Source organism: Triturus cristatus, chromosome 7, assembly GCF_964204655.1.
Source record: "Triturus cristatus chromosome 7, aTriCri1.1, whole genome shotgun sequence".
NCBI lineage: Eukaryota > Metazoa > Chordata > Amphibia > Caudata > Salamandridae > Triturus > Triturus cristatus.
The window spans coordinates 738,028,069-738,043,813 of NC_140590.1; the positions used below are offsets into that span (position 1 = coordinate 738,028,069).

General features: G+C 43.5%; 1 protein-coding gene across 7 annotated transcripts in view; it reads left to right on the plus strand.

Moving 5' to 3' along the window:
- RBFOX3 (RNA binding fox-1 homolog 3) overlaps positions 1 to 14,435 on the plus strand; it is a 2,040,484-nt gene extending 2,026,049 nt beyond the window's left edge. For 3 of the 7 annotated variants that reach the window (XM_085617452.1, XM_085617447.1, XM_085617451.1), the window contains one exon: positions 8,351 to 12,863. In XM_085617452.1, the coding sequence (XP_085473578.1) occupies positions 8,351 to 8,395 (45 nt within the window). In that variant the 3' untranslated portion in view covers positions 8,396 to 12,863. The other 4 variants (XM_085617449.1, XM_085617450.1, XM_085617453.1 and 1 more) reach the window with 2 other exon arrangements.
- The last annotated feature ends 1,310 nt before the right edge of the window (positions 14,436 to 15,745 follow it).

Sequence of the window (15,745 nt, forward strand, 5' to 3'; positions counted from 1 at the left end):
TTTCACTCTTCCAATCCGCATTTAATTTTTGTCCCTCCTCTTCCATTTCCTCTTTCTATTGCTTTGTCTGCCTCCTCCTATCCTTTTCTCTTCCGTCTGTATGAATGTCTTCCTTTCTTCTTTTTTGACCCTGCCTTTCCTATCATTCACCATCTCTTGTGTTTTTTTCCCTGTCCACACTTTGGTTCCTGTTCTGTCTTTTCAGTTTCCCTGAGCACGGGGAGCTCCCTTCTAGGCCTTTTGTTCTGCTCTTTTCCAGTTCTGATCTCTTCTCTACTCAAAGGCTTCACATTGGAAACAGGTAGTTACGGGAGCTGTGGGGGCTTGAGCTGTCCCGTGGGCAGCAGCTGCACACCCCGGAAAGTCGGCAAAGGGTCTTACTTGAGCTCCCTCTCCTCTGTTAAAACCAAAGCAAGCGCTCAGATCATGAGCAGGCAGACAGGTCTTCGAGGCATGTGGTGGAAAACAAGAATGGAGCGTGGATGTATTTTTTAAGAGGTGGGTGGAGTGAGGGGGTCGTAGATGTCATCTGTGCAGACTGGTCACCAAAAAGGAAGACATGAGGTGGGAGGAAAGAAATACCCTCGGTAGAAATAAGGACAAAGGAAACACTAGAAGGGAGGCTGATCCTGAAAAATGAGACCCCATTTGCAGAATCAGCGGATATTTTGTGCTCCTGTTATAGGTAGCCGGACTCAAGCACACAAGCCCACGCATGTGAGTGAATGCAGAAACGTGTTACACCCACATGGTTCCACAGCATAAGTTCCTACACCTTGGTATGTTTTATGGGTTTGAAGCCAAAAGGGATTTTGGGACTAAAAGGTGGAAGCTGGCTGCTGGCATCTGTGTGCTAGAAGCTGCAGGGCGAATTTCATTTAGACTGTGCCAAAGCAACTCGAGCAAGGACAATTGGACAAGGAAGGCGTAAACACATGTGAACCCAGATTTTCAAAGAAATCATGCAACCAGTAATTAAAATTGCTGTGTTGTGTGAACGAGAGAAAGCAGAACAGCACCAGATCTCCTAAGATGTGGCACTGTTCTGCTATCCTCCTTCACTGTCACACTTTAAGCTGCCATGCGCCAATACAAACACTTGCACCAAAGTGCAGGGGTGTCTGTGCTGTGGTAAGAATACTTTTGCAGCGTGAACCTTTTCTGGATTCTCATGCTGTGCATTATTCTGTCATGTAGTGGTTGGGTTCGGAATTCTCCTGTTAGTCCTTTTTCTCTCTTTTTTTTGGGCAGGCGGGGTTGGGCATCGACTGTCCCACCAGTTAGTGCCTAACCCAGTCTCTCCTCACGCCATATGCCCCTCCCCATAAACTGTTGCGCATGGTCGCCATCTTCAGATTCTTTCTTTCCACTGTTGTATCTTGAAGCATTGCTGAAGGCTCTCCAATCATCGAAAAAATGTACTCGAAAGTTCATCGGGAATGTGCTGAAGTACTGGAGAAAACTACTAAAACCAAGTACCGATTTAAAGATCTCGAGATTGCACATCAAGGGAAGACTGGAGAACGTCTGGACAGAGAGCCCCCTGTTCCATGTGACATGGAAAACACACCATTTCAATTCTGCCCGAAGTACCACTCACACATTTACACAAAAAGATAAATACCAGATGTGCAATGTTTGCCATCCAATAGACCATAGAAGCGGCAATTGTGAGGCCTGCGCAGACTTTAAACCGAAGACCTTAAAGGTGAGAGACAAACAGAGGCAAGCACACTACACCATGCAAGGGAAGAAGGAGGCTCAGTCACTAAGAGACCTGGGGTTGTCAAGCAAAAAGGAGGACAACATCTCGGAAGGAAAAGACTCATATGACGAAATGAGGGTGATCGACGTCAGAAAAAGAACATCAAAAACCAAAGGAAAACCATTTGCAGGTAATGTGGAAAAAACTGATTGTGGGTGAGTTTCGATCAACGGACTAAAAGACACAGAAAGTTGCCTCAGCGTCAAAAATCTCACTGATTGAAGGCAAGCAGAAGCCAAAAGAGCACCTCGGGTCCCACAGGAAGGACACCGCAGACGGACAAGCTTCTCAGTAGTTGACGATGCCTAAAGACAACCGAAGTCGCAGAAAGGTGAAAAAAGGGTTGGATGAGAACCTGACACAAGAAGCCTCGATGTTGAAAATAAAATAGACACCTACACTCGACGTCAAAGAACGCACGGCCGAGATCGAACACAGAAGAAGCGTCTCAAAGCCAAAATGGCTGTGATCCTGCAAAAGAAAAAGCAGATTGACACCTCTCTCAGCGAATTCAAAATTCCACCGCAAACTTTGATGGACTACACAGAAAGGGAGAAGGACTCAGATGAATCAGAGCCCCAAAGGACCAGAGAGACCACAGGAGAAGTAGAAACAAGAGATCTTTGAGGAAGAGGACCCAGAGTCCTAGGACATGTTCCAGGATGCAGAGGGGTTGGAATGTCTTGAAACTCAATGGCAGGACCTTGAGACTGATTGCCCAGAGGAAGGGATAGATACTTATCTGTCGAGGCATTCACCTCCAGATGACATCGCCATGTATATCCAGCTAATAAAAAGGGCTGCAGAATAGTATGGTGTACAACTTGAGGAAGAAAAATCAAGATTATTTTCTATTAAAGACATTACTACCATCCCAAAGTAGGAATCAATAACTAGCCATGCTCCCTAGCTCACTGGGCCAGGGAAGAGAGGTCTTCAAGGAACCTGCAACATGCAGGTCAATAACACCAAGGGCTGAAAGGAAATATAAACACTCTTCAAAGTACCCTCCTTACATTCGAGGGACAATACCAGCAGACTCTATTACTGCTGCCATGGCAAGAAAGAGGGCATACGTCCCCATGCCTCATAATGACCTACATGTAAAGACAGAAAGGATATGGGCATGGTATGGAGCAAGTTTTAGAGGGGAGCTGTGACTCAATGGCTTCTAGCCAATTCAAATGCCCTGCTCAACAGGTATGCATAGCAGCACTGGGAGGAGATGACAGAGCTGATGAAACATCTGCCTGAGCAGTACCAGAGAAGAGCAGTGTCCCTTGCAGAGGAAGGGATTATTGCCAACACCTGCTTAAAATCTGCACCAGATGCTGCAGATACTGCAAGTAGACAGATAATAGCGGGGACTTCCCTTAGAAGACATGCCAGGCTAAGGATGTCGGGCTTCAAAAATAAGGTCCAAGCAAACATCATTAACACCCCATTAAATGAAGAACAGCTTTTTGGCAGTGCAGTTAATGAAAACCTGCAGCACCTTAAAAAAGACATTGATACAGCCAAATCGATGGGAGTCCTGCAGTTTAGGGGAAATATAAAGACGGGAACCACACCTACAAGGAGACCAGTAGATAGAGGAAGCTTTCAAGGTACCACCACACACCAGAGTTTTGAAGGTGTAAGGTAGACGCAAATACCTACTGAACAGTGGCAGTAGCAGACACCACTGCATCAACCCTTTTGGGGATGAGCAAGGGGCAGATCACAGCCACAAAGAGGAGCGGCTCCACCAACTAATAAGTGACTCAAAAGACAAAAATCCCCTTCTACACACAACACCAGTAGGGGGTAGGATAGGGGACTTCTTCCAAGCGTGGAGGAATATCACCTCAGACAAATGGATACTCAATATTATCAAACACAGCTATTGTATAGAACTGGTCAAGCGCCCACCAGCGAAGGGACCAAGGAGAGCGGTCCACAGAAGACAGGAAAAAACACGACTACTACAAGAGGTAAAAGAATTGCTACAAAAGAAGGCAAAATAACAAGTGCCCACAAAGGAGTTCAACTAGGGAAACTGTTCAGCATATTTTCTGAAACCATAGCAAGATGGATTTCTAAGACCTGTACTGAGTCTTCGTTGTTTAAACAAGTTCATAAAGACACAAAAGTTCAAAGTGACAATGCTTCAGGATGTCATTCCACAGCTGGAGCAGGGAGACTATATGGCGATAATAGATCTGAAAGATTCATATCTACAAATCCCAATGAATCACAAACACATAAAATTCTTATTTTTTGTCATAGACAAAATACACTATGAATTCAAAGTGCTGGCATTCAGAGTAAAATCAGCACCCGGAGTGTTTACAAAGTGCTTAGCAGCAGTTGCGGCACATCTGAGGATGCAAGGGATACATGTATATCCTTACCTAGATGACTTGCTGATAAATGCAAACTCACTACACAAGTGCAAAAACAACATAAATACAGTCGTATCAACACTCCATAAACTGGGGTTTTCCATAAACCAAGAAAAATCTTCACCAGAACCAGAAAAGGTAAAGCTCTTCCTGGGCGCAAGGATCAACTCAACAGAAAGGAAAGCATACTCTTGCGTAAAGAGAATACTATGGTTGTTGCATTTAACGCACCAATATCAGGAGGGTCAATCTCTGACAGTAAGGACTGTGGGGAAGATGCTGGGAAAAATTGCCTCCTGCATACCTCTGATACCATATTCATGGCTAAATCTGAGACTAATTCAGGAATGGGTCCAAAGTTAATGGTCACAAGCCACAGGGAGTTGTGAAGATCTAGTGGTTGTCACACAAGGAGTACAGGAGGAGATAGCATGGTGGAACAGAACAAATATAACAGCTGGAATGTCCTTCCTGTCTCCAACTCCAGCAATAACCACTACCACGTTTCCTTCACATATGGGATCGGAGCTCTTATGGAAAGATTCAAAGTCAGAGAAAACTGGGTAGTTCAGGAAGCAGTACAACACATATAGGTACTAGAGCAAAAGAGAGTATTCCTAGCCTTAAAAGCCTTCCAGAAACTGTTTGAGGAAAATCATTTCTTATTAAAATGGACAATACAGCAACTATGATTTATCTCAACAAGCAGGGGAGAACACAATCCTTTTACACTCTCAAAACTAGCACAAGAAATCTAGAGAAATTCATCTTCCAGGGAAAGACAAAGTAGAGGCGGACAAGCAGCCATCTATCAGGAGTGGGAACTGAATCAAACAGTACTCAAAAATATCTTCATATAACGGGGAACACCAGAAATAGACCGTTTCCCAACACCAGGAAGTGAAAAATGCCAATCCTACGCATCCAAACAAACACACCATCACTCCCTGGGGAGTGCTTTGTTGATAGACTGGTCGGAAATTTTTCCTTATGCTTTTCCTCCGATCCCATTGTTATCACTAGTAATCAACGAATGCAGACAGCCTGGCTCCTGAGGTCATAGATGGGAAACAGCCTTTACAACGACGGCTGAACAACAAGATGCCTTTACAATGAAGGCTGAATAATGACAACGTCTTTGCAACGCATGGTTTTACAACAATTTGTTTACCAAGAAAATGTAAGTATTTTACAGGTAGATACAAACCCATCACATAAATATATATGAGGGTCTATACTTACCTGTAAAATAGATATATTTTTGTAGTATTGTGATAAAGGCATTCGTGGCAAAGGTATATTTGTTGTAAAAAATAGTTGTTGTTAAAACATTCGTGGCTAACACTAATTCGTTGTTAAGGTGTCGTAAAGACTGTTGTTACGGCGGTCGTTGTTTCATCATACAACCGCCATAGTGATTGGACATCTAGGACTTCCATAAAGGACAATGGCGGTCTTCAGAGAATCAAAAAGACCAACAACAAGGAAATGCTACACAGCCAAATGGGAAACATATTCACGGTGGTACCACAAATCTGGCCTCTTACAAGACGATACAAAAGGCACTCCAGTTATGATACCCGACTCACCTACTAGACCGTAAGTTAATACATGCATCTTCAAAGGTACATTTGGCAGCAGTAGTGACCTACACAAGGGGTCACATAGGAAGAAGTTTCTTCACAACTCCTATAATCAAAAGATTTCTAGAAGGAGCAAAAAGAATAGCCCCACCAAGTACTGAACTTAAATGTAGTGTTAACCCAACGCATGAGAAAACCGTTTGAACACAAGGCCTCTTTGAAATTAGTCATAGTTAAAACTGCCTTATTCATCACAATGACATCTCTCCGAAGAGTTAGTGAGTTATAAGCACTCACCATCCAAGAACAATACATACAAATACACAAGGACAATATAGTTATGAGGACCAACCCACATTTCCTACCAAAGGTTTATCCCACTTTCACATCAACCCGACAATCCAAATGCCTAATTTTTTCTAGCAGCCAAAGACTCAAGCGGAAAGAGCACTATATACACTTGACACAAGAAGAGCTCTAATGTACTATATGGAGAAAACAAGGTCAGTAAGGAAAGGAAAACAACTCTTTGTGTCTTTTGTAGACGATAACAAAACAAAACCAGTTACTAAAACACCATCGCAAGGAGGATTACTCAAACAATCCAGATGAGGCACACAACAGCTGACATTCAACTACTGATCAAACCAAGAGCAATCTCCACGTAAGAAAGGAGCTACAATAGCCTTCCTGGCAAATATTCTGTTGCATGACATATGCATGGTAGCCACTTGTTCCTCAGTGCACACGTTCACAAAGCACTACTGCATCGACATACAGATGCACAAGGAAGCACAAGTAGGACAGAGAGTACTAAAACATTGATTCACAAGCACAAACTCATCTCCAACCAAGCCTCCACAAGTATAAAAACAAATGAGCACTACAAAATCAATGCACAGTCTGTCAATCCCGAAAAGATTCATGCTGCAAAACAAAATACTTTTTTACCTGTAGGAGTAGTTTTACAGCTTGAAGAATTTTCTGGAATCACCTGTGACCCACTCGCATCCCGAATAAATGAGGGAGCAGAGGTGAAAAAAATAACCTGAAGCTTATTTGACCAAACAAAACCAATCTGAAGATAGCGACCATGCTTCAGAGTTTCTGGGGAAGGGTGTATTACGTCAGGAGCAACTGGATTAGGCACCAAATGGTGGGACATTGAATGCCCAACAACAACAAACAAGCATTGGCATAGCCAATAGGTCTCGCCTTTGGGACCTTATAAGTGTTTAGCCATGCAACAGTTGCATAACTAAATACTTATAAGGTTCCAAAAGCGAGACCTATTGGCTATGCAAAGCGGCCCTGCGGCCGCGAAAATGAAAGTGATCACGATCACGATCAAACATCAAAGCGGCCCTGCGGCCGCGAAAGTGAAAGTAATTGCGGTAAAGCGGGGCGCACGCGCGCTCGCGCACATGCACTGTAGCTCTAGGCTGGCCTGGTAGCACTTTTTGGAGCCCTCTCAATAAGTCTCACCAGATCAGCGCATGCGCTGGGTCAGGCGAGACCTAAAAAAGAGAAAAAAGAAAAAGGACTAGCATAAAGGAGAATTCCGGATCCAACCACTAGATGGCAGAATAATTCACAGCATATGAGTCCAGAAAATTCTTTTTAAGTTGCAAAACTACTCCTATAGGTAAGAAACCACTTCGTTTTTGTACAGAAGGGGATTCCTTTATGTACAAAATCTATGCTTTAAACTATTTCTCTCTATGTATATGTGTTGAAGAATGCAGAACTCATGTAAAAGAGAAAAACGAAAACATTTCTCCTCATTTACGCCTGCATCACAGAGTTGCAGGTGTTTGGTGCTAATCCCTGTCTTCAATTCTTTGTATACAGGGATTTGCTTCAAAACCCATGGGTGGTTGCATGGGAATGCTCATGCACCACCATGGAACACCCCTTAACTCAAAGTAACAAAAGGCAGAGCATTTCGCACCTTCATGTTACTTTTTGTTACAATCCAACGCAAATCGCAATTTGTGTTGGATTGTAAATAGCAACACAATACTTTGTGTCTGGTTTGCATTAAAAAAGCAAACCCTAAGCAAGGTCTTTGTGAATCTGGGCCACAGTTTCTTCCTCTTCCATTTCTAAGCATTCTTTCCTCTGAGAAAGACATTTGCCGATTATTGCACGTGCAGTGGCTACCTAAATCACTCGACTTCCCTACCGCTCTCTAGCTGTTCCTTCATCTTTCACCTGCATTCTGATCCCCCACGACAGGTTCCAATTTGTGTGTAGAGTGGTCTAGACAAGTCCCCTTTCCATGCCTGATTCTTGAGGCAACTTAAAGCCTGTAATGAACTCCACCCAACTAGATAAATTCACAACAGGAGGGAAGGGGACAATATAGTGAGGGTAGTTCAGGGGTAGGGCTGTGATTCGGGGAAATCTGCATACCCATCATACAGTGGGGCAATGTGTCCACATGTTTATCGGTTCCCCCTGTAGAACGAAGTGGACCACACCATTCCACTGTGAGTTCCTTGAGGAAGGGAAGAGAACAGGCATATTCCAGTTGAATTTCCTTTTTCTTTGAGCAAACCACAGGCTACACGTTACTGATGGGCTGTTTTCTTTGTTTTTCATCTTTGATGTTGCAGGCTAGCCTATACCGAGGGACATACAGTCGATTCACCCCCTACTAGCAACAGACCTTTAAACCATCACTTCCTAAACAAAACACAAAAAATGTCAGAGCAAAAGGCCCAGACAGGACTGCAGGGGGAGATAAAGTGCAGAGGACAGGTTCTGAGGCCAGCGGCTGGCCCCTGCCACACTACTGACCTTTTACCTCAAGCCTGGTCACCTCCTTCACCTCTTTGTCTCTTTGCGTTTCTGGTGTACATTCCTTCCTCTGTAAAATGTGTGTGTGTACTTTTGTAAAGTTTATTGTTAAAGAAAAATATGCAGGGTGGGTTTTGGTTGCTGGTACAGAGCATGCCCAGAAGAAGATATTTGGGTGTGATTGAGACCGAGCATGCTCAGGGGTAGGTCACGTGCTGTATGGTTGACACTTACTTTTCTCAGAAGCACCCGGTGGAGTGGTGGGCTTGCTGGAAGTAGGGTGGAAGTCTAGTTCTAACTGTTCATGGGCAGGTGGGGTGTTGTGCGCAACTGTTAGTGGCCATGCTCAGATTGAGGACCCTAATATCGATGGCCACCACTCTGGGTACCCAGCACCCTCGTTGTGTTAAGGTGACCGAAAAAAGGTGCATTCATTGCCAGATAACTGGTCGAGTGAGAGGGGCAGACGTGGGACTGAAGCACAGGAGAATTGTCACACTACATATTTTCCAGTTTTTCCTTAGCAGTCATTGATAAAGTGTAAGGTTCAAGCTGGCTCCCATCCAACGTGCACCCTGCAAAACTGTCACTGGGGAAGGGAAGATATATATATCCATATCTCTCTATATAGAGAGAGATATGGATATATACATGCCTAATACAACAGCAAATAGTACAGATGAGTTACACCCGTTATTAGGGTTCACTACACTTCAAGTTGAGACCCTTCTCCCAGCCTGATGGCACAAGCAGGTGTCACTCCACTTGGTGGCATTACAAGTCTTGTGACTGCCCCATTAAATTTGGTATGGAGACTTGCTTATACCTGCAATGTCAACAAAAGTCTTAAACCCATTGACTGCCTCCGCTCAAGTCTCCCTTTACCGTTCATCCTTAGTTCGGTTTGTCCGCATCAGTGTGAACGCCTTTCATAAGGGGGTTTATAAGAGGGTTATGAAATCCGAGGTGTGGAGACACCTTAAGCTGGGACTGAAATTAGACAACTGCTGGGGTGCCCAATGGAGGGCCATAACTCCATGCAGCATTAATGAGGAATTTGGTAATTTATGGTCTTTGTAGACGTATCTGCGTAGTGTGGATTTTTACCTGTAAAATGTTCCTAGAAGTTTATTGTACATCGTGGGCCTATTTTATAACAAACACAACTTTGTAGAAAATATGTGATGTGAATTTTGTTCATATTGATAGAAACTAGAAGCTGTTTTAGTCTTAAGTGTATTTTTTAGCATCTAAACTTTTACAACGTATTTGTGCGTGGATGAGATCTCTTATGCTTAGAAAGTGTTTTCAAACTGAAGACTAACTCTTAGAATTGTATTTTATGAAAGAAAACACGTTTGATGATTGTGATAATGGGGTTTCTTTTCACATGTAAATTTGACAGTTTATATTAGCGTATCGAGCGGGATGAGAGGCAGGGTCCCAGTAGCGACCAATGAATGCAGGCCTTCTGGAATGGAGGCAGGAAGGAGTAACTTTCAGAATATTTGGAACTGCTAGCACCCTTCTGATAAACTTTGTGCAGCCCTCTAGGTAAAAGAGTCCCACGAGCCTGCCCAGAGCTGACTTTATTAGCATATGAACTAAAACAATTTCAAGTGAATAAAGCTTGTGTGATGTTCAATTATTTTTGCTTGTCCAAACACATGGTACAACAAACCCAGGGGCATATCATCAACGAGGCGTTAAAAAATTATCGCCGCTTTTGCGTCCGTTTTCGGACGAAAAGCGGCGATAATTTTAACGCCCTATTAGCAAGGACACGCTAACGCGTGAATCCATGCTTCTTCGCCCTTTCCCTTAACGCCCAGCTTTGCATCTCTAATGAGATGCAAAGTGGGCGTTCCTCCCCAGAATAATGGGAGAAATGTCGTTAACCGACATTTCTCCTATTATCAAGCCTCACGCTAAGAAGCATAGCGGCAAGAAAAGTAGCGATAACCTCTGTAATCGCTACTTTCCTTACCCCTGCTTCAAGACTGACTTAGCCATGATATCCTATGTAAGGTGGATATCATGGCTGAGTCTGCCTTGCCCTATCATCGAGCTATCGCCAAACTTTGTGAGATTATCGCTGGATTTCCAGTGATAATCTCACATTTGGCTGTTAGGGCTTGGAATTTTATCACTTTTGAGATAAGCGTTGCTAATAGCACGCTATCTCAGCGATAAAATTCCACGTTACCCGGCAATAATTATCCTAGCGCTAAGTGCGCTTAGCGATAATTATTGCCGGTCCTTGATGATATGCCCCCCAGGACTGTGGCGACCATCACCCCAAGAGGTGGGCGCTAACGTATCCTGTTCCATATGCAAGTTATTAGGTGCCAGTGGTGGCACCCAAGCCATCGAAGTGACGTTCCCTAGTCATGGTTTCTGAGCCAGGAGCCCCAATCTTATTGGAGTAAAAGTCCCTTACTTAAAATGGTAAAATGAAGTGTCACCATATGTTGGCTGACAGTTCAATTAGTGGAAAGATCTCCCCGTTAAAATGGGTTAGGCTAACTGCTCCAGAATCTGTGCTTCTAGTCACTGTTCTGGCCTCCACATGTGTTGCTAGCGAGGAGGCTTGTATTTGGCAACACCCTGAAGTACGTCACCTCTTCGGGGCATTCAAGGCTAAAGTAAACGCTATCTTCTTAAATAATGTGCAAAAAGCTGTTTTCCAGTCCGTTTCTATGCACTCTTAATTTTTATAGCTAAACAAACCAAAGTAGAGGGTGATGTAGGGGTTTTCAAGGCTCTCACAATATTGGTCAGGAGGAGAACACAAAAGTTGAGCTTATGTCTACCTGTTAAGAAGTCCCAATTTAGCCACTGGACAACCTCTCCAGCAGCTCTCTGCTGCAATAATTACGTCTTCTAGGCGCTACATACTAGATATGAATGCTTTTTTCAGCAAAAGCTCCTGCTACTCTGGCAGCTTAGAATTGAGAAGAGACCTCGTATGGATCTGTTTTGATGTGGCATATTTTAGTGAGATCGCGTATTATGGACAAGTAACTTAATATTGATGTAAAGATCAGAACTCACATAGAAGACGACCCTGACTGATTCAGCTGCTTTGATCACATTCAGTGTACAGAATTCTGCAGGGGTCTAAAGTTGCTTTAGTCACTTTGGGAAATAACTATTTACTGCTCTAGCCACCCTATGAGATGCCTGTGCATGGAAGCGGGACCTCGCTGTGGCCTATATGGACACGTTATCACCCACATTCTTCTCCCAGAGTGAAATAAAGAGTTTTATGCTGAGAAAGGCACGGTCTGATCAGGATACAACTCTTTTCTGGAGTGTGTAAGGCAGAAGCACAGGTCTCACCTGATACTGAAGGCAAAGCAGGGAAGGAGTCTGACACAGAGAGTACAAATGCAGCTGTGATCAAGTCTCACCTGAAGGTAATATCTGTTATTACAGCACTTACAAATCTTAGGCGCAGGAAAGTGCTACATAAGTACCAGTTATTACAGTAATTAATTTATCAGCCATGATCTCAGAGTTTCTGCTGTGCAATTACCGCTCTCGGCTTTAACCAGGCGAGTTGCGTTTGAGTCACAGAATCATCCTCCTTGGCATACAGCATCCTCGAACTCTCCTCCGCCTGCGAAGCTGCGCCCAGCACCAGTTACGAGTGGAAGTAAATAACTCACCGTGCTCTGGAGTTCTCTGCTCTAGTCAATGGACTGGGACTTGGGCACCAATCTGATATTTTAGATTTTAGCCTATTTCAATGTAGCACACATGCAACCAACAGGACACAACATGCTTTCTCCCACTATTCAGGGCATTCCTGACAAATGTTTGGACTGGGGTTCTAGGTATGGGTAGGAATACGTATTGTGAATCATTTGGACCAGGTCTATCACCAGAGCACACTCAGAAAATGTGACAGTGAGCACAACATTAGGCGTAATTTCAGTGAGCATAGGGTGGAATCCATGAGAGACTTGGAAGTCAGCCCCAGGTTGCCTCCACCGGTAATTCAGAGCACAGGGAGGATGCAGTGAGCAGTTTCTCCGGTTAATAAACATCAAAGGTCGCCTTCCCTCCTGGAGAATGATGGCTCTAGAATGATGGCTCCAGATCAGACACTGAATTTTGAACCCGTAGGCATGGCTGATGTCAAGTATACTGACTTTTAGGTCCACTGACAGCAGGTATGGATCTTGGATTTAGCTGTGGAATCGCACTGTGTGCCCGTCTGGGAGTTCTTTTTAAAGAAATGTTAAATTAACGTGGTGTTTTAATGAATTGTCTTGATAGTTGCAATGCTGAAAACTGTGAAAGGATTTGCTTCTTTCTTTGTGTTTGTTTTGTATTGTAGTGAAAAACTTCTGAGGTTATCTTCTTGGGCCAGAAAAGACAAACAGGACTTTAAAAACTCAATACAACAAATCAGCAACAGAGAGACATCCGGAAAAATGAAAAACATATTCTCTCAGCAAAAGAGATCAAGGCATATTGGAGGCACTGCTGGGATGCGAGTTACAGAGGGGCGGTCAGCTTTTGAGCTCAGCAGCAAGCAGAGACATTCCTTTGTCTATACCCAGCAGCCACGTGGGTGGGGGCACCCCCTCTCCCTCCACAAACAACCCAGCACGTGCCCACATGCAAATCCTCTCGGGCTTCTGTCTTCCAGTCTGTGCAGTCAAAGAAGTCACCTCAGGAAAGAAAGCATGGAGCATACACACTGCAGCAGACCTCGTCCTAGGAGATGAAGGGTGCTCTTCTGGTAAGGTGTGGTCCAGATGCCATGCACCCTTCCATGCCAGTGGGAGCTCTGTACTGTACTCGCATCATGCCAGCAGGAACTCTGTCATGTCCCATTATATACCAGCGTGTGCTCCTTACCGTGCTGTCGTCCTAGCAGAGGGTGCTCAGTCATGCACCCGCAATGTGCCAGAGAGCTCCACCAAGGTGCCCAGATCAGACCCGTGGGTATCATTACGAATTCACTATGCATGCCACTGTTGCAGTTTCTGCCAGACCCTCTCTGCAGCTGAGTAGGGGACAAACATTTCCCCCCGGCAAACTCCAATGGCCCACAAGTTTCTTCCATGTTGCGTGCATTCGCTATCCCACGGCCCGGAGGCACTCATTAGCGAGGACGAAGAGAGGAGAGAACTCGCTGTCTTCAGGTGATACGGAGAGATATCTCAGCAGAAGTTTTCATTGCAGCAGCTTTTCTTCCAAAGGGCTTGAGGATCCTTTTTAAATATATATGTGTGTGTATATATATAGATATATATATATATGAGCCAAGAACAATATTTTCCACAGCACTTTAAGAACACAAACACTCTTCCCACTCTCCTGAAATCTCATTAATTCTCTACAGCAAATCTTGAACAGGATGTGGCAGGTGGTCTGGGTGAAAAAAGTTGGAATTGATGAATGTCTGGTAATAATGCTGGACCTGGTGTCTGTTGTGGTGTGGGAGGTGGGAGGGTTGGCGGGAGTGGGATGTATATAATATATATTATATAAAATATCTATATGTGCCAGTCAATATCTCTCAGCCATGGCTCCATTGTTTCATCAACTGAAATTCCCACTTTATACTCAGTGCTAAATAATAAAGAACTAAATAAACTTCTCCTTTTCTATTCCCAGTGTACATAGCCCCCTTCCACCAGTTCCCTTTTTCCTTATCATGCCCTCTTCTCTTTGCTTACCATTTTACACCTCATGCAGTTCCTGCCCCTACCCTACTCTATCCTGGAGCCCAATCTCGGCTCCTCCGCCCTTCAACACCTTTTTCCAATCAGTATGCTTCTATCGTGTGATTACAATTACCAGTATTATTAATTATTCTTACTTATTGTTATTATTATTATGATTATTACTATTAATATGATTATTAAAGATTTCTTTCTTCAACCTGGTTGTTGTGCGTTTTCTGTTGTTTGAAACTCTGAATTTATGAAAGTCAAATCATGAGCCAGAAATAATTAGTATTGGCGGTGCAATTAAAATCAGTGGCTATTAGGATCTTTCGATCAATAGCATAGCTTTTCGTATGTGTGTTGGTGGAAGTCTATTGGCGAATGGCATACGTGTTGGAATCAGTGTTAGTAATGGCTGTTGGATGAATAGCACTATGTTGATGTAGAGAAGTTCTTTGAACAGATGCTATTGCTGGTGGGATCAGTGATGATGAAGGTTGTTGTGTCCTTGTGTGGCTGGTGGTTTCCGTTTTAGTATTGGCTCCTGGTACGTCTATCGGGATAGTGAATGTCTTTAGCTTAATTGTATTGCTGGTAGTACTGGTTTAGTTAAGACCACTGTATTAGTGAAATACCTGCTAGGATCTGTACTGTAAATATCTTTGGAAAGATGGCCTAGCCATTATCATCAACTGAGGTAAGGTTATTTAGATCTATTGGGTAACTAGTTGGAAAACCTTTGGTGGCGCCCATTAGTTTGACGGGGTAGCAGATTTTACCATGTGTGCTTGTGAAGATGTTTGAGTTGATTGTGTAATTTTGTTGCGCTCACAAAGGGTCGAATGTCTTTTTTTAGAATGGCATCCCTATTTGTATCGATGATGGGGAAGGATGTTGAGTTGATGCATGGTGTTACTGTTGGATCTGTAGTATAAATGTTGGAACCAGAGTTGCAGAACATCTTCAGGTTAGTCGTGTAGCCAGTTGATGAAGGTGTATGAGTCTATGAACCTGCTAGGGAAGGTTGTCTTGTTGTGTGGTTTTGTATTGGGTGGTGCTGAATATTGTCGAAACTTATAGTTTACATTGCTGTTGTGGAATTTGAACTATATTTTGAGAGTGTTTGGATTGATGGATAGACCGTGAATTAGTATTTGCACTTGAAGGATAGCTTAATGAGCTGCACTTTCGCTGCTGGAAGAAAGTGGTGATTGGTAGGACACATGGTTGAATCCCGGCAAGGCCAACTGATACTTCCATCCTCCCGTATGTAAATTGAGTGCCATGATTGGATAACAGTAACATCTATTGATTACAATACTTAGAAATGACAAAAAGTACTATATAAACATATTATTATTAAGATCTTTGACTAATACTGTAGTTATTAGGATCAGTGTTTGGTAAGGGTCTTCTGAAAAATACCATAGTTGTTGGAAATAATATTAGTAAGAGTTGTTGGAGGGGGATATATAACTGTTGCAATCGATGATGATGAAGATCTTTGAGTCGATGGCCCGGTTG